Below are 27,529 nucleotides of genomic sequence, written 5' to 3' on the forward strand. Positions count from 1 at the left end.
GTTATCAAAGTTCACAAACTGACTTTTACTTCGTTTTAAAATGGATAGAAATCGTCACATGTCCGTAAACAGCCCAGACGACGAAATACGAACTTTACTTTCATCATCAAATTCTGAGAATTTGCAGAACAAAGAAGAAGGACCCTCTGCCTCAAGTCAGACAAGGCAAATATGTTCCTCAAAAATTATTTGTTTACACCCCTACTCAAGATTTTCCTTTGTCAGCTTTCTTCAAAGAACACAAGATTTTTATTAGCCATTTTGAAAATTGATGGAAATAGTAAACAATAAACATAGCATGGGGCGGTTCCAGCCATTTAAAGGGGGGGGGGGGGGGGGGGGGGGGAGGGGGTTCCAACCCAGGATAAAGGGATAAATGGGGTTCCAACTTCATGTTCCCTTTCAAATGCATTGATCCTCAAAAAAAGGGGGGTTCCAGCCTTGGAACTCTCTCCTCTTGATCACCACTGAAAGTTGAAAAAGTCAGGAGATGATAACTTTGAATAGGATTAATACACCTTATCGCTATTCCCGGCTGACCCGTCCGCTTGAACTTTTGACGTCAACAACAATCACTTTTCCATTGTGGCGTCAGACATTTTGTTTTATGACGTCAAAATTTTACGGGAACCTGTGTGATTTCCAGCAATGGCGGACAAATAGCGATAAGGTGTATTCAATATTATGGTCAGATCATATGTTTTTTAAGTCATATAAAATTGAGAGTGGAAATGGGGAATGTGTCAAAGAGACAACAACCCGACCATAGAACAGACAACAGCATAAGGTCACCAACAGGTCTTTAATGCAGCGAGAAATTCCCGCACACGGAGCCCCTAAACAAATATATATACTAGTTCAGTGATAATGAACGCCATACTTAACTCCAAATTGTACACAAGAAACTAAAATTAAAAATAATACAAAACTAACAAAGACTACATGTAGATTTGTATCATGCATGCTTTTTCAATGGAAATTGTGACGCCATAATGCGTTCTAAAAGCACTAAAACCCAGAAGAGGATATATAAAAAAGAAGATGTGGTATGATTGCCAATGTCGTCAATGAGACAACTCTCCACAAGAGACCTAATGGAACAGAATTTGAGAAATTAACAGCTATAGGTTAGCGCAAGGCCTTCAACAATGAACAAAACCCATAAATTACAAATTAAAAAGAGAAAACTAACAACCTAATTGATAAAGGGCTTAATGCATCAGATGGATACAAATAGAATTACATCAAACAAAAACACAGAGTGGATGTGGCCAGGTACTTTTACATTCCAACAACAAAAAGACACTAAGTACAACAGATATAAGATTACTTGCACTTTACCGACAGCTAGTTCAAAGCCCAAAACAACTAATAAAAAATTGTTTATCAAGGACTAAATTATCAATGAGTTCACATCCAACATCGGTCATCCAATGGATTTAAGGTAAAGATTTCTGTTTCAAACTTTATTTTGCCATAACCAAATGTTATGAAACTTATACACAATGCTTACAACATACAGATCAAACTTGAATTTGGGTAGCGTCACTTTTACCTTTCTTAGCTTTACAGGGGGAAATGAGTTGAAAGATGAAAATTATTTTTATCACGTGATTGACAATGCCTGAAAGCATTGTTCGGCATGGCTATGGGGATGCCTCAACGCATTGTTCAGCCTGGCTATGGGGATGCCTCAAGGCATTGTTAGTCTTGAAAGGGTTATATAACTTATTAATTATTTAATTAAGACCCTTTATAAACATAGAAATTGCTGCATTTTGCATTTCAGTTCTCTAACTTAAATTATCCTAAACCAAAGTTACTAGACTTATACACATGTTCAGGGTTTAAGCTAGGATTTTGAGGGCTTTAGTCACTTTTGCGCGCTATTAAAATCAACCTTATTTTGTGTAAAAGCAAGGGGCCAATGATGCATATTACTAGCTTCATCTTTTGACTTTGTCAGATTTTAAGGGATTGAGGCACCAGCATGATTGGCAGTTATTGTATGATTTGACTGTATTGGCCATTATTATGAAAGATTCTGACATGGAATCCAGAAATTTAGTTCACAATTTCTCTTCAGTTTGTTCCAGGGGTCATTCCTGATCAACAAAAGTTGGATTCTATTTTTTTTAAACAAGGAATCACAGCAGAAATTAACTTGCAATGATTATTTCACTGCATAATCATTATCCATATAAAAGGTCTAAATCGATATTTGGAATCATTTCTTTCAAGTTGGAAATGTGTAAAATCCTTTTTGGAACTATAATAATGACTGAAAGTAGGTTGTAAACAAATCAACAATAGATCACGTTTACCACTTTCGGTTTTAAAATGAAACAAAAACGGGAAGTGACACGTGGATAATAAATTCAAAACGAGTCCGGATTCATCAGGAAATTATCATTTTTTTATTTAAATTCCTTTAGTAAGAGATATTTGTCTCTCTCGTTTAATTGATTCTAAATTAAATGATTTCGTATTTTACGTTTTTTTAAAGTCTATAAATAGTCAAAAGAATACTTTCACGCATGCGTAAGAATACAATACAGGAAGCACCTGTTTAACTCGTGAAAGTTTTGAATAAACACATTAAAGTTCTTTATTTCATGTATTTTAAATGGAAATTGTCGAAAGTTTTTTGATGAAAATTTAAATCAATTATGACGAAAATGCCTTCGAATGACGAATCTACGACAAATGAACTTCAGATCGTTGGAAAAATATTGAAATTCAAATGCGAACTGACCGGGTTGTTACATTTTTGATTAATTGACGAAACTAAACTCCTGATTGTTGAAATGACTTGCCGACTGGCTGATTTTCCTGGGGAAATAATTATGATGGTCATTCAATTATGGGGTTTAATAATAATTAACGGATTAGTGACCCATCCGATGGCGATAAGCGGATTAGTTGTAATCACAACTTGTAACACCTGTTAAAAATGTTAATTACCTGGAGGTCATAAACTTGTCAAAAACATGAAGACAGGTAGATTTACAGTTTTTATTGCGAATTTTTTTTTACACTTTCAAAATTAAAGTGACGAAATTGATTTGAAATACTTTCGTCAATGAGAAAACTCTTTCGTAAAATACGAAAGTGACGAGCGCTAGCAAAATCACTGCATGTTTTACCACAAAACTCAGATCAAGTACAAATTTGGATAGTGTCACTTTTATCATTCTTCTTATGTCCCTTTATAACTTCATATGATATGCAAGCTGGGGGCACCATCTGTCCCATGAAGACATTCCCCAAAAAATAAATAACAAATCAGTGTACCTTTTTAAATAGAAAATAAAAATAATTTGCATCGATATTGGGAACTGATTCCATATTCGGGGAATAGAATAAACCTTTGTAATAAATATATAAAAATGAAATGCCTACGCCACACTACAACCATTCATCTTTTTATTAAACTGAATAAACAACCCTAAGAGAAATTAGAAAAAGAGTATAATAATTAATACTGGTTAGTAACATATGTTGAACATAGAAATACTCCAGAAGCAACCATGTACAAGTGAATTTGGTGGACAAAGAATTTAATCTTTAATATCTTAATCTGTTGGTCAAAGGTTGTATTCTGTGTAATTTTATTGATAATATTTCTTAGTTGAATCTTTATTTGAAAATTTATTTTGTTTCAAAAACTCTCAAATTAAAACTTGAAATTGTTATGAAAATTTAGTGACCTCTTTCTTTCAAAAGCGTTTAGCACATTTTATTAACTGGAAAAAAGGATTATCTTTTAAAACTTATAAATATAATGGTGCATATTAAGTTTTTTGTGTCTATCACCAACCTTATTAATAGAAGAGTTAAGGGACGACATCAAAAGTTCATTGAATGATAAAAAACTTAATTCACATAGTTTTATCACTGACCCCCCTCCCCACCCCCCTCTTAACTTAATTTGGGAAAAATTGATATGGATATATATGTAAAAATTAATGTCAGATAACCAAATCTTGCAGCAGTTCAACCCCCACCCCCAAACTATTTGAATTAAGTTTTTTTTTATCTTACGTGGATCTTTTGATGTCCTCCCTAAGGAATATGATTTTAAATTATTCACATGATAATTCTTCCAATTTTTCTATGAGTAATTTCAATCTCTTTGATAGTTGGAAGTACCTCAGACGACCTACACATGTTTTTTTAGAATTTTTATTAAAAATGAAAATATCTCTGTGATAATTATTTTTTAACAGAAGCAAGTTCATACAGTTTATGATCTTAGTTCTTGTGCCATTTTGAATTTGTTGGACTGAGAATCTTTGATTGGTCCATTGGTATCTTCAGAATCTTTGATTGGTCCATTGGTATCTTCAGAATCTTTGATTGGTCCATTGGTATCTTCAGAATCTTTGATTGGTCCATTGGTATTGCAAAAAAAAAGAACTTTGTGGTTGCATGGTTTTCATTAATGAGCTCATAGATATTCTAGGATTCAATTTAAGATTGTTGACTTTTTAGTGAACATTTTTCACTGTTTATCTGTAACTTAAATATTTGATTAATTTTGTTTATATTTCAGATCAAAACCAATACCCAAAAAGAGTGCTGAAAAAGAAGCATCACAACAAAGAACAAGGTATATTTCTGAAATACATAAAGATTTTTGCATGCATTCCCTGCTAAGCTTTATCCTTCACTACTTTCAGGTCTGTAGTAACACACAAATAAGAGGCTTTTAAAATTAGTGGTCAAGATCATGTGTTATCTCCCCTTGGTATCAGTCTCTGAATTAGATAACCCATTAGTTAGTATCAATACACAAGATATAGATCATGTCAGTGTATTATATGTCATCAGATTAGTATTTCTGACATAATGCAAATAATTTGCAAAGATAAAATTATAAACAAAATTTTGAACTTGCATGATAACCAATTTTCTATATATTAGATAGTGAGAAATTGTAAAAAAAATGTTATCATAATCTGATTTATGTTGCAAGGACAATATGTAACTAAATATAAAAAGCTGATTAACAACAAAAATGGTGGATTATTTCATAGAGAGAAAATGAAACTGATATTTTATACAATGTAAATGAATGTGAAACATTACAAATATTTTTAACAAAGCAGAAATATGAGTGACAGGAGTGGTGACGTTTGTCGGTAACTACTTGTAATACTGTTTGATATCACACATAGATAATTTATCTGTTGATTTCTTTACTTTTATAGAAGTGGGTTTTCACAAATTTTGCATTAAGTTTATTAAATTTTCAATGCTGCGATTAAAAGCACTAACAATTAGATTGTGGTAGGAATTATATGTGTTTTGAATTAGAACAAAATGATAAATTGATTTAGATATTGATACTAGTATGTGTAAGCGTAGATATAAACAGTTTAGCATTTATATAATGTGAATTATAAATATGAAAAACTTATTTACTTCCAGACAACCAGTGAATTATGCATCTATCAATAATCCCAATTCAGGAAGCCATGAAGATGAAAGAGCGTCTGCTGTTATCAGTAGATATAAATACTATAACAGACTGGCACCTCATGGCAGTAGCAACTTTGTATGTATACATATATATTTTTGTTATTCTTTATAGAGCTGTAAATATATGAAGCCTTTTAATTTTTCTATTTAGTTGCCATAATTTGTTATTGTATATATTTGGGAGTGTTTATTTTGAGGCAGCCCTTTATTTTCATATTGAATGTTAATTTTGTAAACAGATGATCTGACACCTGTCTATCAATCAGTTATTTAGCCAGCCCATGTTATTTCCAACATTTACAAAACAATTTCTAAATCTTTAAAATTATTTATAGTATATAGAAATGACATATTGTCACACACGGCAACTGTGAACATATAAAAAATCGAGGAGCAAGTCAGGTGAACTTATTTTAATAAGATTGACTTTTAAGTGACTTTACAGATTCGATTTAGCATTGTTTGATTGTATAGGACATACTTCTAAGTTATTGCTTAATGTATACCGGTAATAACCTTCTGTTTATTTGTATGATTTTTTAGCTTATGCCAGACCATGTTGTTCCACAAGTATTTATCAATTATGTTTTCAAACCAATTCCTGGAGAGCAAAGTAGTATTGTTACAATGTAAGTTTTTAATATTCGATTACCTTGGTTTAATCATATTAGCCCTTTATGCCTCTGCCGAAGGCAGCAGGGGCATTAAGTGTTACCCTTATCTGTCCATCAATCTGTCCATCTGTCCAATTTTTGTTTCTGGAAATTTTAAGAAACTCATTCACAATTCTAAGAATCAAAACTTGCAGACAGAGTTCAAATTTGGTTAGTGAAACACTTACCATTCTATTCCCCTTTATTACCACGAAAAATTGCAAACTTATTTGTCTTCAACAATTTAACTTAAGTTTGTCTCATTCAAATTTTATGAAACTCATACACATTGCTGAGAAACACCCAGACAGAGTCTAAACTTGGGTTGTTAGTCATTTACTGTTCTAGAGTTATGCCCCTTTAACCAAAAATTACAAAGCTTGAGCTGAGAGCATTTGTGTCCTCATACACATTCTTCCTTTTTTTTTTATTATTTAGTTCTATGTATAATCAATTCAGAACATTTTTGGACATGTCTAAAGCTGAATTGTTAGTATGAATCATTTACAGGTTTGCAATGCTGTCATTAGTTACATTGATCATTATTAACTTAGAACACTTGAATACAAAAAATAATTTTCACTAAGACGGGTTAGTGTTTTTAAACCACAGTATTGTTGAATGATGGCATAAAGACACATTGAATAAAGACACATTGTAACAAGACATATTGTATAAAGGGACATTGAAGACAAGTAAAACATATTCTGCCTTCTTTTCTTTAATCTTTGCTGAATTATTATAGTTAGTGTTAGTTTAAACGTATTTATTTCCAGTGGATTGGAAAACAAGTTATTACAACTTATATTAATCCCTTTCCACTTTGTTGGTGCAAGTGCTACTTTGTAACGACATTAGCCTGCTCTTTTTCGAAATCTACAAGGGTGTCTGTGATTTTCAGAGGGAGGAGTTTTTGAACAGGCAGCATGAACGGTTGTCGTATCCAGGTCAAATATGTCAATTTCGGAATGCAACACATTACAGTCATAATAAATGAATTAGTAACAACATGTGCATCATTTAAGAGTTTGGAAGTGTTTTAAGTTAATAAAATATATTAAATGCATGCCAATTTGATAAAATTCATTTTTCTGCAGAATTAAATATATGCATGTGCAAAACAAATTTATTGGATTTAGAGCATGGGTTTATTCATGAAGCGAAAAGGCACGTCATATTAGAATTATCTATTTGTCATCATTTCTCAAAACCATACTTGCAAGATTAGTTGACAGTTACTGTTAGATTTTTTGGCCAGGGTGTTATATGCTTAGGAATCGGTTAGGGTTAGGATTAAAAAAAAGAAGATGTGGTATGATGTCTAATGAGACTTCTCATCACCAGACATCAAATGGTGATGCCATTAGCATATAATGAAAACAGGTTGTTAATTGAGTATATTTCTATATGAGTTGGGACCTCCAAAGGAAAATATGGCCACTTATTCTATACATAAGAATAAAAAAAGCTTAATAAAATAGTATTGATTATTAGATGAGTGATATGTTTTGACAGATTTTCTCTATGGAACACAATGATGGGAACCTCACTGCTAAGTATGCCTTGGGCTATAAGACAGGTAAGATATAAGAGGAATTGGATGAAGGCACTTAATTAAGCATGCTAAATTGGGAAATATCCATTGCCCCAAAATTGAATATGTTTTTGCCACAAGTCATTTACTCAAATAATACAATCTTGCCACATTTTTTGCAACTATTTATTATTCACATTGAATGTTTCATGTTTAATTATTGCTTCTTTTATTTTAACTTTTATATTGTACCATCAAAATTGCAAATAGAGAACCATATTTCTGTGACAACAGTTAATGTTTTTACTAGTTTGAGTTTGCTTTAGTTGAACATTGTCAACCTTGAAATTAGCCCTCAGATGATATGGAAAGGTTTCTTTTTGCTTTAGAATGGCAGAAAAGGCAAAATAGGAATAAGTTCTTTAAATTTACCAAAAGAGTCATTCTTTAATGTCTCATGTTTGTATTTAACAATTTTCAAATGATATCTTATGGAAATTAGTGAAAAAATGTCTTTATTTATGTTACATACATTTTTGTGTTTATTGCATTATTTTCTCTAATATTTTGATATGCAATTACTAAAGGAATGTAATATTCTTCATCAATTAAAAAATTAGTTCACACTTTTTTTCTGTTATGTAAGATAACTTCTTGATTTTCAGGCTGGGTTTGCCACAGGTATTCCATTGTTAGTATTCATGGCGGGGATTAACCTTTACACTAGTTACAGAATACTCAAAACTTCACAAGAATATTGTAAGTAAAACTATATAAAAAAAAAAAATCAGTTCTCAGTAAATTTTTTCACACTTTTTTTATCACATTGTTAGTCAATGATTGGAGAGTTCCTCTAAAGTCTAAGCTTTGTTTTGATATTGCTATACAATTAAGTTCTTTAACATACTTTTGAAGACTGTAGATCTGCTATCAAGATCAGCAATAAGATAAGGGTCCAAAAAAGTGGATATTCATGACATGATTATGAGCTTCATATATATCCTCAATTAATACCTTTTTACTCAGTAAAGTGTTCTATCTGCAGAGTTGTAATAGAACAATTCAGAAATGGTGTTAAATTATTGCAATGTCACTGTTAAGAATTGTCTGATTGGTCCAGACATATTTTTATACGACCGCAAAAATTGAAATAAGCATATTCTTGGTTTTCGCACTATAACTTTAGTTTAAGTAAATAGAAATCTATGAAATTTTGACACAGGTTTATGACCACAAAAGGAAGGTTGGGAATGATTTTGGGAGTTTTGTTTCCAACAGTTTAGGAATTAGGGGCCAAAAAAGATCCCAAATAAGCATTATTCTTGGTTTTCGCACCATAACTTTAGTATAAGTATATAGAAATCAATGAAATTTGAACACAAGGTTTGTGACCACAAAAGGAAGGTTGGGATTGATTTTGGGAGTTGAGGTCCCAACAGTTTAGGAATTAGGGGCCAAAATGGGGCCGAAATAAGCATTATTCTTGGTTTTTCGCACCATAACTTTAGTATAAGTAAATAGAAATCTATGAAATTTAAACACAAGGTTTATGACTATAAAAGGAAGGTTGGGTTTGATTTTGGGAGGTTTGGTCCCAACAGTTTAGGAATAAGGGGCCCAAAGGGTCCAAAATTGAACTTTGTTTGATTTCATCAAAAATTGAATAATTGGGGTTCTTTGATATGCTGAATCTAAAAATGTACTTAGATTTTGTGATTATTGGCCCAGTTTTCAAGTTGGTCCAAATCGGGGTCAAAATTAAACTTTGTTTGATTTCATCAAAAATTGAATAATTGGGGTTCTTTGATATGCCAAATCTAACTGTGTATGTAAGTTCTTAATTTTTGTCCCGTTTTCAAATTGGTCTACATTAAAGTCCAAAGGGTCCAAAATTAAACTAAGTTTGATTTTAACAAAAATTGAATTCTTGGGCTTTTTTGATAAGCTGAATCTAAACATGTACTTGAGATTTTTGATTATGGACCCAGTTTTCAAGTTGGTTCAAATCAGGATCCAAAATTATTATATTAAGTATTGTGCAATAGCAAGAAATTTTCAATTGCACAGTATTCAGCAATAGCAAGAAATCTTCAATTGCACAGTATTGTGCAATAGCAAGAAATTTTCAATTGCACAGTATTGCGCAATAGCAAGAAATCTTCAATTGCACAGTATTGTGCAATAGCAAATATTTTCAATTGCACAGTATTGCACAATAGCAAGAAATATCTATTTGCACAATATTGTGCAATAGCAAGAAATTTTCAATTGGAGTTATCTTTCTTTGTCCAGAATAGTAGTTGAATCAACTTAAATCATTGTTTTATACAATATACAATGTATATTCACTTTTACTACCAACTAAAACAATATTTACCATTCAGTGATAACAAATTTTTCTCATTTCAGATTTCATAAATAAAAAGAAAATTTCTTCAAACATTTTTTTGAAAGGATTAATATTCAACAGCATAGTGAATTGCTCAAAGGCAAAAAAAATATTTTAAGGTTCATTAGACCACATTCATTCTGTGTCAGAAACCTATGCTGTGTCAACTATTTAATCACAATTCAAATTTAGAGCTGAATCCAGCTTGAATGTTGTGTCCATACTTGCCCCAACCGTTCAGCGTTCAACCTCTGCGGTCGTATAAAGCTGCGCCCTGCGGAGCATCTGGTTTAATGATGCCAATACTGTATACATTCATTTATTAGGATGGAAGACATCAGAATTTGAATACATTAATTTGTCCATTATTTAATATGAAGGAGATGAAATGTTAAAAGATTACTGGGTTTATGCATAACAAAAATGCTGCAGCAAACAAGCAAGAAAAAAACCATAAAAAACCCAAACAAACAAATAATAATAAAATTGTGTAGTTTGGTAAATAGAAATAGTGCTTTAAGGTGCATTTTATGTAGTACATGTACTGAATTAAAAACATAATGAAAATGTTCTTTGGTAGACTTACAAAGCAAGAACAAAATATGTTCCTATTCCTACTCTAGGAAGGGTAGCAAAGGTGTAGTAAGTCAGTCATTGGCTGCTTGATCTCAGCAAAAAATTAATTTAAGATGTTTTTTTATGTATATATATTTTTTTCAGTAAACAAAATTGGTAATACATGTACAAAATATAAACTAACACAAAACATGGCAGCACAGTTTTATCCTTTGCATTCCCACCACTCATCCCTGTTCCTTGTTAAATGCTTCTGAAATCAATTTCTGCAATAGGGGTGCATTTAAGGCATTGTTTGCCCCAAAACTATAAGAAGTCATGAACTTTATGAATAAAAATCATTTGTAGGTATATGAGAAATTTAAACTGCTAGGTTTTCAAATTTTAAGACTGCTCACAGACATTTAATGGAAAAAGATTGGCATAAATTTATACATTTGTATTCTCTTTTCCATGAAGAAAAGCATATATTTATGCCTCAGTTATGGGCATTATGTTTTCTGGTCTGTGCGTCCATCCATTCGTTAGGTCGTCCATCCGTCTGTCCTGCTTCAATTTAAAGTTTTTGGTAAAGTTGAAGTTGAATCAACTTGAAACTTAGTACACATACATGCATGTTCCCTATGATGCGATCTTTCTAATTTTAATTTCAAAATAGAGTTTTGACCCCAATTTCACGGTCTACTGAACATAGAAAATGATAATGCGATTGGGGCAACCGTGTACTATGGACACATTCTTGTTACTCATATTTTTAATTAGGAGATATTGAGCTCATTCTAGAACCTTAAGCCCTTTTATACCCATCTTATTTCAACATACCCGCAGATAAATATAATTGATTCTTGCCATTGAATTAAAAGATTTAAAATGATATGCAATATATTAGACTCTTTATGTCAATTTTGATGCATGAATTCAAGTTATTTCTTTTTCATACAATTTCAAAGATTTTAAAAGTGTCTTTCATTCTAAAGTCATGAATCTTCTAATATGTAGAAATCTTAATTTCAGTACTATTTAATATTGTAAGGAATTTTTAACTGTAATTAGCATTCATCTTTTTTTCTATTTTTCAGCTGTAGATGGACAGTTGGTAGAATTTTCTGATGTATGTAAACATTATTTAGGGAAGTGGGCACAGTACCTAGCTGTGGGTTCCTCACTTCTAACTCTACTTGGAGGTTCTATTGTTTATTGGATACTCATGTCAAACTTTCTCTACAATGTTGTGTTATTTATTTGGCGTAAGTATAACTAGCAAGATTTGATATAAAATTTGCAAAAGTGTTTATTGTAGAATAGACATTCATGAGACTGCAACTTGTTTAAAAAATGTATTAGGCCTAATACAGCAAGTTATCAAAATTAAAAGTTCATTAATAATTCTGGAGGGGTGTTAATATGGTGATGAGACAGCAAGCCAACAACACAAAAATAGAGAAGATGTCTAGAAATCATCTTTATAGTTTTAAACAACAGACAAGTGTCTTTATCAAAATCCAGTAAGATATACAGAAAACAATTACTCCACTGGGGTATAGGAAAATCATAGCAAAGGGCAAAATGAAGTAAAAGAAAAAACTAAAACAGCAGATAGATTTTGTTGAGTGATCAGAAACAAATTCCTGTTTGCTTTCTTAAATTTCCTTTCAATTTTGAAACCATAAGCATTATGACTTGATAATTCAATTCTTTGAGTAATTGCATAAGATAACTGAGTCTTTTTTAGCTCACCTGGCCCAAAAGCTTTTCTCATCACTTGGCGTCTGTCGTCGTCGCCCGGCGTCGTCTGTTAACTTTTACAAAAATTTTCTCCTCTGAAACTACTGGGCCAAATTTAACCAAACTTTGCCACAATCATCATTGGGGTATCTAGTTCAAAAAATGTATCCGATGACTTGGCCAGCCAACCAAGATGGCTGCCATGGCTAAAAATAGAACATAGGGGTAAAATGTAGATTTTGGCTTATAACTCTGAAACTGAAGCATTAAGAGCAAATCTGACATGGGTCAAATTGTTTATCAAGTCAATCCATATCTGCCCTGAAATTTTCAGATGAATAGGACAACCGGTTGTTGGGTTGCCGCCCCTGAATTGGTAATTTTAAGGAAATTTTGCTGTTTTTGCTTATTATCTAGAATATTCTTATAGATAGAGATAAACTTAACACAGCAATAGTGTTCAGCTAAGTAAGATCTACAAATAAGTGAACATGAGCAAAATGGTCAATTGACCCCTTAAGGAGTTATTGCCCTTTATAGTCAATTTTAACAATTTTCATAAATTTGTTAAATTTTGGTAGATTTTTACAAAATGTTTTTCTCTCTAACTACTGGACAAAGTGCATTATAGATAGATATATTGTTAACAGCAAGAGTGTTCTGTAAAGTAATATCTACAAACACATCACCATCACCAAAACACAATTTTGTCATGAATCCATCTGTGTCCTTTGTTTAATATGCACATAGACTAAGGTGAGCGACACTGGCTCTTTAGAGCCTCTAGTTTAGTTTAATTTTGGATGGGTGCATTTTGTTGGATTCACAATTTATATAGCTCTAAATATTCAAACAAATTTTAAAATTAATATATTTTTTCCATGTCTATTTTAAGTAGTGTTTAAAATTAGAATTCTCTGAATTTATAATGTTGCCCATATATCTTGTCCTTTATCATGAAAAGAAATATATAAGTATATCAAAATGATTAATTTCAGATAAAGCTGAACATGATTCTTCAAATGTTGGCAGCATGAATAATACAAATACAGATATAGGTGAGGTATTCAATAAAACATATTAACTGTGTTTGAGGACATAAGTTGTTTAGTTTTACCAAAAGAACATGTTGTGAGTGTGAAGGCTAAGTAAAACTGTTCTTTAAATCTCATTGCTTAGCTCAGCTGTCCCAAAGGGTCAAGTGAGCTTTTCTCTTGTTTTTTTTATACGACCTCAAAAATATTTTGCGGTCATATATTGGTATGACTTTGGTGTCGTCGTCCAAAGACACAATGGTTTTCGCACTATAACTTTAGTTTAAGTGAATTGAAATCTGTGAAATTTAAACACAAGGTTTATGACCACAATTAAGCTTTGTTTGATTTCATCAAAAATTGAATAATTGGGGTTCTTTGATATGCAGAATCTCACGATGTATGTAGATTCTTAATATTTGGTCCCGTTTTCAAATTGGTCTACATTAAGGTCCAAAGGGTCCAAAATTAAACTTAGTTTGATTTTAACAAAAATTGAATTCTTGGAGTTCTTTGATATGCTGAATCTAAGCATGTACTTAGATTTTTGATTATGGGCCCAGTTTTCAAGTTGGTCCAAATTGGGTCCAAAATTAAACTTTTTTTTATTTCAACAAAAATTGAATTCTTGGGGTTCTTTGATATGCTGAATCTAAACATGTACTTAGATTTTTAATTATGGGCCCAGTTTTCAAGTTTGTCCAGATCGGGGTCCAAAATTAAACTTTGATTTCAACAAAAATTGAATTCTTGGGGTTCTATGATATGCTGAATCTAAACATGTATAAAGATTTTTGCTTATGGGGCCAGTTTTCAAGTTGGTCCAAAATTAAACTTTGTTTAATATCAACAAAAATTGAATCCTTGGGGTTCTTTGATATGCTGAATCTAAATATGTATTTAGATTTTTTATTATAGGCCCAGTTTTCAAGTTGGTCCAAATTGTGGTCCAAAATTAAACTTTGTTCGATTTCAACACGAATTGAATATATGGGTCGTTTTCAAAAAATGTCGAATTTTCAGTACACCCATGCTAACTTTTTTATTTCTAATGGAAATTTCAGTTGTAATGGTTTAAATGAAAGCTTGTCGGATTTGTGATTCAGAACATTAATAATAAACACACCTTACATCTATTTTGATAAGATTAAATTGCATTTAAGACCCATTTTGGGGGTATTTGTCTGCGTACAGTGTCAGAAAAACACATTTCAAATGATTTTTTTGCGATTTTCTGATCGCCTTGATATCTGCAAAAGGGACTTTTTAAGAACGTTTAATATTACTCTAACGAAAAATCGTAGCTTCTATATCATTGTATGTAACATATTATCTACAAACTAAATTGAATCTGCGTACAGGAGGTTCATGTCTTTCCTGTTACCGCTACTTAAATCAGCCGTGAAATTATTCTCCCTATGAATATTGAATCAGTCAGTGTTGATCTCAAAAGTGCAAAGTAATCTTTACATTTAAAACGCCTCGTTTCTTGAACGAAAGTGTAGAGAAAAGAAATTTCAAGACATTTAGTGAAAAAAATATAGCGTACTTTTTTTCATGTCTATGCTGTTACCACCAATTTTGATTAAATACACCAACAGTATACTTGTAAAAAGTGCAATAACGTGTTGGAAACCAAATTCACAATAGAAAAACATAATCACTTCACCAAAGGGAGTAGTTATTTCACAACAGCAATCAAAAACGAAGAAATTTGTCTATCCTGTTATGTCTATCCTGTTACTATGGTTGCTATGGTTACAGTAACAGGATAGACAATTATAGACAAAAACGTCGTTAATTTTTTTATCTTAACATATAGGTTCAAAACGAATGAAATATTTCGTTGTTTGAAGTCATCTTAAGGTTATAACGTATTAATCTTCCCAATTAAGCATTCGCAGGTGCAATACTGATATCGATAACAGGATAGACAAAAAGGTAACAGGATAGACTTTTATATAGTAATATATCAGAAACGTACGTTCCTGTTACCAATGAAATATAGAGAAAAGTAAACTAACTTATGAGGGATTTACTTGATGTTGGGTTTATTTGAAAGGGTGAAAAAATGCCGAACAATATTAATTGCTATCTTAGACTTGCATTACTGGTGGTAATTTTTACAACCTTTGAAAACCAATTTTTAGAGGCATTTTCAGTACAACCTGTTAAATTGGCAAATAATCTATTATATTACAGAATGCATATATATGGAAGTTTATTCTCTTGAAAACCATCTAATTGTCTACGTAAAACAAGCTTAACATTTTATCTAAACCTTTTCTTAATAACCCAAAATTTCTTTTGAAAATGGTAACAGGATAGACAAAATAATGTACCACCGATCAAAAAATGTTTCAACATATTTTTGTATGACATCATTAAGATTGCATCTTTTGATATGTTGTTCTTAAAGTACTGTTTGTTTTGATTTGCTTATGTAGAGGGTTGTTTGAATAAGTAACTTTTAATATTTTTTTCAATTTCAAAATTCGACATTTTTTGAAAATGACCCATATGGGGTTCTTTGATATATGCTGAATCTAACCATGTATTTAGATTTTTGATATTTGGCCCAGGTTATCAAATTGGTCCACATTGAGGTCTAAAGGGTCCAAAATTGAACTTTATTTGATTTCATCAAAAATTGAATTCTTGGGGTTCTTTGATATGCTGAATCTAACCATGTATTTAGATTTTGGATATTGGACCATAATAGGTAAATGTCCAATTTAAAATTTTGAAGTTTTTAAGTTTAAGTTCTTAGACCACATTCATTCTGTGTCAGAAACCTATGTTGTGTCAACTATTTAATCACAATCCAAATTCAGAGCTGTATCAAGCTTGAATGTTGTGTCCATACTTGCCTCAACTGTTCAGGGTTCGAACTCTGTAGTCATATAAAGCTGCGCCCTGCGGAGCATCTGGTATGTTTTTAAGATAATGAATTAAAAATTTGTTAACAGAAAAAAAAACATCAGCAGTACAAGATCAACAAAAAGAAATTTTTGTTATGAATTCTATTCTAGTCCACAATGTTTGAGAGTGTCCTTTGTTAAAGATGCACATTAATTTAGGTGAGCAACACATGCTCTAAAGAGCCTATTGTTTAATATTAAAGTAGACTCAATGTGACTCAGAATTTGGTTAAATTCTACTTTATCCAGCAGACTTACAAACTACAGCAGGAATTGAATCTTTATCTCTTGGAGACAAAACTGAAATTCTTTAGCACTATGTACTTACTAAACTTTTATGACTTGAAGAAGACATAAACTTTCTAATGATATTTTCTGTATTTAACTTTTACAGTCCTTTATTCTAGACATAACAGCTGACTTTAAAACGGAAATAGAAATTTCTGTATTCTGCAATGTGAAATATATATAAGATGTGGTATGAGTGCCAATGAAATAACTCTCCATCCAAGTCACATTTTGTAAAAAGTCAATCATTATAGGTCAAAGTAAAACCTTCAATAGAGAGCCTTTGCTCGCAGCAAGCTATAAAGTGCCCCAATATGACTTGTGTATTATGGCTTTACACATTGTTGAAGGCTGTACAGTGACCTATAGTTGAAGGCCGTACAGTGACCTATGTTTGAAGGCTGACGATGACCTATAGTTGTTAATTTCTGTGTCATTTGGTCTCTTTTGGAGAGTTGTCTCATTGGCAATTATACCACATCTTCTTTTTTATATAAATCAAATCAAACAGAAAAATCAACTAATGAGAACACTCATGAACCACAAGTGTCTGTCTGTGTCCATCTGTCAGTCAAGCAAATCAGTTTTCCAGACTTTTTTCTTCATGCTTGAGATATTGATTTGACATTTGGTGTAATGTTTAAATATTACAAGTTACAGGTCAAGTTTGATTTGTACGATTTTAGCTTTTCTTCTTGTTCAGTTAAAGTCCTTTCCCTATAATTAAATTTTTGGTGAAATACTTTTTAAATACAATGTACTAGATTTCTGTTCAAAAGGAAATTGCTCATTTTTTAAAAGGTTTGTAAAAGACATTGCATTAAGATAAATGACATTTTGGATTTTTTTTCCTTTTCTTTATTAAACTGCTTGAAAAATTTAGTGGTAGGTTTGTTTATTATTTTATGTAGTTTACACCATGACAAGCTATAGATTAAGTTAGAATCGTTCCATTATAACAAATTTTTAACCCATAGGGTACTATGTATTGCCATACAATACTCACATAATGCTTGTTTACATATATATTTATACAAATCATTTCAGTTTAGGTATCGTCTCTTTATTTCAGTGTGCAATGTCCATCATCCAGATACGAATCATACATCATATCCATCTGGATCTCATACACATGAAGACAGTTTTGATAAAATATGGAATGTTTCTTATACTGTACCTTTTTTCTTAATACTCATCTTAGGACCTCTAGTCAACTTTAAATCTCCTACATTCTTCACAAAGTTCAATGCTTTAGGTAAGTTAACATATTTTTAACAAGTTTTATACCCCCCTCAAATATGTTGATTATTGGGAGGGTGGTATATAGGTATTACCATGTTCGTCTTATATCCATGTGCCTTATTAGGACTAATTCTTCCTAAATGACGAGACAAATATTGATTAAACTGTACACAATAATAAAAAAATTGTGGAATACTACATGATGATGTGCCAAAAACTGTCCAACTTGTTGAAGGGAAGATAATCAAATTTATATACAGTACTTCAGTATTGCAATATGTGGTTATAGTCTCTTTCAAAAACAAATCCTCCTAGATAGCTATGTGTGTATCATGGAAATTTTATACATTTGTAAAATGCTATCCGAGGATGTGCCTAAAGTGATATGATCATCTGGTAAAAATGTAAGGAAAGAATTAAATTTCCTTTTTTTTTCAATATTGTAATATGTGGTAATTGTTTTTCTTGAGCATAACTCCTCCTAAACAGCTTGAATTGATATTGATGAAACTTCACACAGTTGTAGAAAACTACTTGAAGATGTACTTACTGGAATATAATTCCTGTCCATTTTCAAGGGGAGATAATCAAATTTAGTATTGCTATACATATTTTAAGCGGTTGTAAGTTCAAGATGATATTACAATGACTTAGCTGTAATTGATGCTTTCATTCCTTTGCAATTAATACATTTATTTTTAGCTTTGTATTAAAATATTTACATTTTAGCTACCTTATCTGTGACATATTTGATAATCTTTGTCATTATAAATGCTGCAAAATGGGGTATAAATGTAGAGTTTACTGGAGATGAGCAGCAGATGTTTTATGTCTCAGGTAAGAAACTTCTATTTATAGTACTCTTTATTGTTCTTTTCACCTCTCAAAGATCAGATTCATAGAATGTCATTTACATTGAGTATATTTCACCCTAAATCAAAACAAAAAGCAAAGAAATGATGAATTAAACCTCTTTATGTAATTTGATGTTCAGTATGTGAGGAGATGGCCACTTAATATATCTATAACTTGAAAATGAAATGAAGATTTTATCCAAAGCTCCAATCTGACAGAAATTTGTATTTAAGGGATATTTACTTTTACTAAAATCATACATATTAAACGTGAATACCAATGAAATTGATAACCGACTGAAAATGAATTAAAAAATACTTGATGTATGATTAAAATTCAACACTGTTATTGCATTTAAAAGAGTAAAGCAGCCTGTAAATTCAAAAATCATTACATGCATTTAGTATTGCTATCTATAAAGATTTGGGAAATACTGCTTAAAAAAATGTATCGTTCTTGTTTTATATCTGATTAAATTTTGAGTCTGCCATTGGTATCATTCTTGTTTTTTATCTGATTAAATTTTGAGTTTGCCATTGGAAAATAATAATCTTTTTTTCAGATTTTAAGGGAAGTTTTCCTGCATTGACTGGTATAGCAGCTTTAGCTTATTTTGTACAGAACTCTTGTGTGTCAATAGTTAGAAATCAGAAATACCCTGAAAATAACGTAAGTATGGTGTATCGTCCCCATCACAATTGTAAAGAAAGGCAATAAATATAGTGAGAGTTTTTTCATCCATCCATTTGCTTTTCTGTGCCATTGTCCTATTCATTCATCAATCTTCTCCCTTCAATGAGATCACAATTCAGCAAGACTTATAAATGATCATAATATTAAGTCATCTTGGATCAACATTGTTTGTGAGCTATGTTCCTGCAGTTTACATTGGATTTATTTCATCAGAGTGAAATATGGTAGAATCGCTGTTAAATTAGTCAATGATAATAACATGTTATAGTGTTATGTGTCCAAAGAGCTTTTCTGGGTTAAACTATATCAGAAACACAAAGGAAAAAAAATTGAAAGTCAAGGATGTACAAAACATGTAAAGAGCATAATCTTCAAAAGGGACCTAAGATAATAGCAAAATCGGTTTACCAACATTGCATGAGTTGGAATTTTAGTGTCAAAATAATATCAATTTATCAACAGAGAATTTAACAAAGAAATTGTATATGTTAGTATCTGTCATAACTGTTTACATGTATTACATCTTTTACTCTGTATTTTGTAGATAAGAGATTTGATTATAGCCTATATATTAGTGGCCTTTACCTATATATTTGTTGGTGTTATGTTTTATATAAGTTTTCCAATGGAAAAGGACTGTATAGAAGATGTAAGTAAAGAGATTCATACTATAGCAATGGAACATTGTGGGATATATAATTGCTTATGCTAACATTAAATTTTAATGTTAAAAAGTAAAACATGAAATCATATGGCCATATTAGTGACAAGAAATAAACTAGAGTTTGACATATTACTTGACAATTTCTTAATTAGAGTTTGTTTATGTTGCTGTTAAAGTCATTATCTTTATGTATACATGTACACTTCATCTGGAATAATACTAAAATGGATTGATGGTTGGGTGGATGACTGTTAAATTCCTAGTGGCAAATTAAATGCATATTCAGGACGTGAACAGGATCATGTGATATGACCCTGCTTTTCACTCGACTGAAATGCTGAGCTGGAGGTTACATTTTCTAGGTTGCATGGTAACAGTCTTCAGGAAGACATGTCACTCTATCCAGACACATTATTGTGACTCTGAGCTGACCAGTCTTTGCTCTTACTTCTAAATGCAACATGCTTAAATGAGAAGCAATAAATACCAATTTTCAGGTGTTTGTTTTCAACTGGCCTGGGATATAATCCATGACCTGCCGCACTGAAATTAAGTACACTACCATCAGACAACAGTATGACACAAATATAGAATTAAATAAAATATAAGAAATACTGCAATAGTTTCTGTCCTAAATTAACTACAGAGTAAATTCTTGTGACGTTGTGTCCATAACACTACCAATAAAAAATTGAAATAGATATTCAAATGATTTTTTGTAGTTAACATTTAGTTTTTCCTCTTTTATTTACAGAATTTATTGAACAATATGTCTGACACATATGTCCTGGCATTTGTGGCAAGAATTAGCTTATTCTTCCAGATGATGTGTGTTTTCCCATTGCTATTGTATATATTTAGAGTACAACTTTTGTATACCATATACAACACTGTTTGGCCAGGGTAAGCTATCGTATACATTAGAATTAAAAAAAATAATAATTAAAAGTTGATGTTTATTTATAGAACAACATGGTTTTTGTCGAGCCTGCAACTTTTGTTGCAGAAAGCTCGACATAGGGATAGTGATCCTGCGGCGGCTATGGCGCTATTAACTTCTTAAAAGCTTTATATTTTAGAAGGTGGAAGACCTGGATGCTTCATACTTTGTATCTAGATGCCTCATGATACGAAGTTTCCGTCAGTCACATGTCCAATGTCCTTGACCTCATTTTCATGGTTCAGTGACTACTTGAAAAAAAGTTAGGATTTACTGTAATGTTAAATTCTCTCCTATTATAAGTATTAGGATAACTATATTTGGTGTGTGCGTACCTTGCAAGGTTCTCATGCCTGTCAGACAGTTTTCACTTGACCTCGACCTCATTTCATGGATCAGTTAAGTTTTTGAGTTTTGGTCTTTTTTTCTAATACTATATGCAATAGGTCAACTATATTTGGTGTATGGAAATATTTTATGATCTGTATGTCAGTCGTGCAGGTTTTATTTGACCTTGACCTCAATTTCATGGTTCATTGCTCAGTGTTCAGTTTTTGTTTTTTTATCTGTTTTTCTTAAACTATAAGCAATAGGTCAACTATATTTGTTGTATGGAAGAATTGTTAGCTGTACATGTCTGCCTGACATGGTTCATCTGACCTTGACCTCATTTTCATGGTTCATTGGTCAATGCTTAGTTTTCTTGGTTAATGTTAAGTTTATGTGACATTTGTAATAAAGCTTTATATTTAGGACTATCAACATTGTATCAATGATTAGTAAAGAAGGCGAGACATTTCAGGGTGTGCACTCTTGTTTTTATATATAAAAAAAATTCAAGCAGTAGAATAGATGTTTAATTGAATTTTTATGAAGTAGGAACATCTTTAAATTCAAAGCACAATGAAAGTAGTCAACATTAATTTGATTTAATACACACAATTTGTTTACAAATTTAATGCACTTACAGTGAGATCTATACTCATTACTATAAATGACCCGCAGCTATTGAATTGAATCTTCTTTAAAAAAAAGATGTAGTAAAATAGTAATTTTTGTATATACATATTATCAATGTTAAATGTTGACATCACAAAAAAACACATTTAAATCCATTAAAAATATGATTTTTATTTAATATCAATAATTTAAGTGTGACAGAATCTCGAAGTCAAATTTCACAGATTAAAAAGTGATGAGATCTGCTGTCATCTGCAGTATCGCCATATTTGTATATTACAATTGTGTCTATCCATCTAGCTCTTTCAGTTTTTTAATTTTTATTCTAATTTTCTTTTATTTTGTAGTTTGCGCCATGTTTTGGTATTGAATGTGTGTATCATTGCAGTATGTGTGGTATTTGCAGTATTTCTACCTCATATAGGAAAAATTATTGGGTAAATTGATTCATATCTCTAAATTTTGATTTGCAAAGATGTATTGGAGAATAAGCTAGTAAATCACAATTTTCTGGAATCATTCATTATGAATTATGAATCTCTTTGTCTCATTTATGGGATTTTAAAGTTTGGTTACCTTTTTCCACAAATTCAAGAAAGGCATTACAGAGTGGAACATTTGCACAACTCTGAGCAGTCTTGCAGATCACATAAACCAATTCAGATAGTCTCAATGATTAATGAATTTTGTTTTAAATCAACTTGCTTATGACCGAAAAACACAAATCAAGTTTGAATTTGGGTGGGGTCACTTTTACCTTTCTAGAGTTATTCCCTTTACAATTGGAGAAATTGCCGAATTTTTTATTTCCGTTCTCAGTGTTCTCCCCAAGCCGTTTAAGGGTCGCGGTACCGCAACGCTATATTTATCCCCCTGATGCTATAATAATTTCCACGACGCTATAATTATTTTCAAGATGCTATTTTTCTTGTTTCAATATTGTAAATCCATGTCCTAAATTTTGAACTTTCATCTGAGTCCTGATTATGATCATAAAAATATATCACCTTTAATTGTAATCCCTTCAAGTTGGACAATAGAGGCAATTAAGAGTGATAAAATAGGTGTTAATTGCCCTTTGGTTGATAACTGTTTGGATGCGAATACCCCAAGCTGACACTTGTGACATAACTAACACCACATGATCTGCAATCGGCAATTTCGACATGGAAAAAATGCAATCACAAAATCATAAAACAATTCGAAATCTATGTTTTTTATTACGGAATTTCACAGATTGAAACGAATCTTCTCTAAAAAAAAGAGGTTTGGTGGTTTATTTTTGCAACTTTCCAAATTATATACTTTCTTTCTTTCCGGTACTACTTGTCTATCATGAGCGAAAATTTTGATTTTGAGCTAAATAAGTTTGATACTTCTTTAGAAAGTAATCATAATTGGCTTTAGTTTATGTTTAATCCATTTAATGCATTAAAAGCGTCATATTTATTCCCAATCTCTTGTCAAACATTTTCATTTTTGGACTCATTCTCGTGAATTTTTCTTTGGCCGCCATTGCACATTGTTGTCTAAACTACGGATCGGAACAGGACCAGATATGACAAAAATCCGCATTTTCACGATAATTACTACGGATGCACAAATGGCACAGAAAAAAAGTACCAATAAAGAAAACTACGCATTAACAGACTATTTGTTAGATAACTTTGTTAAAAATATATATCATTTGAATGTAAGGATTAGAAACAACTGGGACCAATTCATTGAGTACCATATCATGAAAGGGGTTCCGATCCCAGATCCCGCTTACTGTTTTGTCAGATTCCCGTATCCCGCTTACACTATGTATGTAAGCAATTCTCATTTTTTGTCATTTCCCGGGTCCCGCTAGACCTCATTTCCCGTTTTCACGACACAATAATTTGACTTTCCAGTGTCACGCTTAACAAAAATCGGCAATCCCGCGTCACGCTTAGACCCCAATGAGACCCACATGAAACAATGAATTTCATAGATATGAAAAAAACAAACTGTTTTCATTGTTATAGTTTAATTGTATTCTCAGTTATGAATTGAACAATATAAACATATAAATATATATAACATAAAGAAATAGAGTATTGCGGCGCCGCGACAAATGATATGAAAAAAATACAGTTAATTTTTTTACGCCAAATGTGATGCTATCCAAAATTTCTGGGGAGAAAACTGGTTCTATCATTTAAGTTTGCCTCAACTAAATTTAATGAATCTTATACATAATGCTTATTACCACAAAACACAGATTAAGTTAAAATTTGGATGGTGTCACTCTTCCTTTTCTTAAGTTATTATGCCACTTAAGGGGTCTCGCAGGTGTAAATCTTTTTTTTTTTTAAATATAGGATTTCACTATTTTTTTCTATGAAAGAACTTCATCATATACTTAATAGAAAAATAAAATTAGAAAATGGGGTCCCCCTCATTTAAGCTCACAATCTGCCTTCGAAAGAAGCATGCATTTTTGTGTAGGTATTTTTCTGTTGAACTAATTGGAGAAATAGAGGTAATATTGAAATAAATTACAGAAATCTGTTAAAATTTTAGTATCTTTTAGTTTAAATACAGCTTATTTGAAAACAAATAATAAAAAATATAGGTCACCGATGAGTTAAAAAAAGATATTTCAATTTTAAAGCAAAAACATGGCAATTTTGCACCAAAGGGAGATTATTTGGAGCTTTTTCAAGAATATAAACATTTTAAAATTCATCTGGGGCTTAAACAAATCGATTTTTTTGGTTGATTTTTTTTACCATATCATGAAGTCACAACTAATAGTGTAATAAATAAAATTTGTAATGAAAAAAAATGTTTAAAATTTTGCTGAAATTTTTTTACCCTCTAGCCTCCTCAACAATTGGAAACTAGATATCATTGAGATGGGAGCCATCTCTGTGGGCCCCACTGCGAATAATGTGCATTAAAAAATTGTATCTTTACCATAGGACATGGGTTTGTCAACTGAAACCAAAGTTTTTGACCTTGACCTTTGACCTAGGAAGTTGCACATAAATTATGACACACCCTTTGGTGTTGGTTTATAAACATGTCAAGTATAAACTTTGAAATGATAACGGTTCTCAAGATATAGAGGGGACACGATCTTTACCATAGGACATGGGGTTGTCAACTGAAACCAAAGTTTTTAAGCTTGACCTTTGACCTAGGAAGTTGCACATAAATTATGACACACCCTTTGGTGTTGGTTTATAAACATGTCAAGTATAAACTTTGAAATGATAATGGTTCTCAAGATATAGAGCGGACACGATCTTTACCATAGGACATGGGGTTGTCAACTGAAACCAAAGTTTTTGACCTTGACCTTTGACCTAGGAAGTTGCACATAAATTATGACACACCCTTTGGTGTTGGTTTATATACATGTCAAGTATAAACTTTGAAATGATAACGGTTCTCAAGATATAGAGCGGACACGATCTTTACCATAAAACATGGGGTTGTCAACTGAAACCAAAGTTTTTGAGCTTGACCTTTGACCTAGGAAGTTGTACATAAATTATGACATACCCTCTGATATTGGTTTATATACATTTCAGGTATAAACTTTAAAATGATAACGGTTTTCAAGATATAGAGCGGACACGATCTTTACCATAGGACATGGGGTTGTCAACTGAAACCAAAGTTTTTGAGCTTGACCTTTGACCTAGGAAGTTGTACATAAATTATGACAAACCCTCTGATATTGGTTTATATACATTTCAGGTATAAACTTTGAAATGATAACGGTTCTCAAGATATAGAGCAGACACAATCTTTACCATAGGACATGGGGTTGTCAACTGAAACCAAAGTTTTTGACCTTGAACTTTGCCCTAGGAAGTCGTTCATAAATTATGACACACCCTCTGGTGTTGGTTCATATACATGTCAAGTATAAACTTTGAAATCATAACGGTTCTCAAGATATAGAGCGGACACGATCTTCACCACAGGACACAGGGTTGTCAACTGAAACCAAAGTTTTTTTACCTTGACCTTTGACCTAGGAAGTTGAACATACATCATGACACGCCCTCTGGTGGTGGTTAATAAACATGTAAAGTATAAAGTATGAAATCATAATGGTTCTCTAGATATGGAGCGGACACAAAGTTGAAGTGTTACGGACGGACGGACGGACAGACTGATCACTATAGGGCGACCCGCCTACGGACGGATGGACGGACGGATCACTATAGGGCCATGACACATCCTCTGGTGGTGGTTAATAAACATGTAAAGTATAAAGTATGAAATCATAATGGTTCTCTAGATACAGACGGACGGACGGACTTGAACACTATAGGGCGACCCGCCTAAAGGCGGGGCCCTTAAAAATCTCTAACTCAATTTTGCCTCAACCAAAGTTTATGAATCTTATACAGAATGAACATCTTCAGGTGTATATATAATGTGTGATCATAGGTATGATTAATCCAAACAGCTGTGTTTGTAAACTTGTCATTAAAATTATGTTGATTTATTTTTCAGATTTTTTGGAGCATTCTGTGGTTTTGCCTATGCCATAATGTTGCCATGTCTAGTACATTTGACTATACAACACAGAAATGGAGAACAGTCTATATTAAGTACTGTTTTACATTCCTGTCTCATTGTCTTAGGATTAGCTAATTTTGTTGGACAGTTTTTAGTTCTCAATGTAAAATGAAGTGTGTGTTTCAAAGGACCTCAAGAAATCAAGAGAATGTTTCTTGGTCTTGGAGATCGTAAAGTGGATTGTTATAGTAGTGATGAGTTATAAGAGTGTATATGAATTGGCAATTTGAATTGTTGGATGATCATCACTTTAATGCTTTATGAGCATTCTGCAAAATGTATTGGATTTTTTTAAAGTAGTTAAATATTGAACGGCATTATGGCAGGGCATTAAGTCAAGTAGTTGTCATATTGCTATATATGATTTGTATACTGCCAACAGAAAACAAACTTTCAATTTTTTTTATTTTAGATCTTCTACCATATTTTTTGTTATAATTTAAGATTTTGTTTAATAATATATTAAGTATGTTATGAATGTTATATTGTTGTACTAACTTTTGAGTGTGAGAGAGAAACCATATTTTAAGAAATGCAAATGATTGTGTTAATCTCAAATAAATTCAGGTCAAAATTTTAGATCCACAATTCCTTCCATTTAATTTAACTGTATTTTATTTAGTTTTAAATACTGTGAACTTCAAAATATTCAAAAGATTTGTAATTTAGATTCATAAATATTTGTGTGCATTTTATATTGTTATTGTTGAACTTTAGACATAAAGGAGTGATTAGTTATTACTAGTTAAGAAATTGCTGGATTCAAATAATACTATACAAATCCAAATTGCTATTATTATTTTTGCAAAACTTATCCCACTGCAATTTTTCATTAATCAAATCGTATCACAAAACTTTCTAAAGTAAAGTAATTTTATCATATTTATTTTTTCAATTACAAACGAAAGTGAACCAACGCCTGGTGAATCTGTAGTATGGTAGAGTCCATAAAGTGGATACCTCGGGTATGCAGGGTTATGATAGAAAACATAAAATGTAGAAAGT

The 27,529-nt window shown here is 31.7% G+C and overlaps 1 protein-coding gene across 1 annotated transcript; it reads left to right on the forward strand.

The window, feature by feature from the left end:
- On the forward strand, positions 1-27,311 carry LOC139491723 (neutral amino acid transporter 9-like). Its single transcript, XM_071279557.1, has 15 exons — positions 1-165; positions 4,556-4,612; positions 5,434-5,560; positions 6,028-6,113; positions 7,653-7,716; positions 8,337-8,430; positions 11,716-11,883; positions 13,360-13,419; positions 17,677-17,859; positions 18,576-18,683; positions 19,264-19,370; positions 19,939-20,043; positions 20,813-20,961; positions 22,306-22,395; positions 26,459-27,311. The coding sequence occupies exons 1-15, from the start codon at positions 41-43 to the stop codon at positions 26,634-26,636; spliced, it is 1,701 nt and encodes a 566-aa protein (XP_071135658.1). The 5' UTR covers positions 1-40; the 3' UTR covers positions 26,637-27,311.
- Positions 27,312-27,529: the final 218 nt, after the last annotated feature.

This window comes from Mytilus edulis, chromosome 1 (genome assembly GCF_963676685.1).
Source record: "Mytilus edulis chromosome 1, xbMytEdul2.2, whole genome shotgun sequence".
NCBI classification, from domain to species: Eukaryota; Metazoa; Mollusca; class Bivalvia; order Mytilida; family Mytilidae; genus Mytilus; species Mytilus edulis.

What these genes read in the sequence shown, in the direction of transcription:
- LOC139491723 (XM_071279557.1), top strand. Translation starts at nt 41, where the DNA reads ATGGATAGAAATCGTCACATGTCCGTAAACAGCCCAGACGACGAAATA. An exon ending in GCATCACAACAAAGAACAAG is followed by an intron (nt 4,613 to 5,433) that starts GTATATTTCTGA and finishes ATTTACTTCCAG; the next exon opens with ACAACCAGTGAATTATGCAT. An exon ending in CAAAGTAGTATTGTTACAAT is followed by an intron (nt 6,114 to 7,652) that starts GTAAGTTTTTAA and finishes ATGTTTTGACAG; the next exon opens with ATTTTCTCTATGGAACACAA.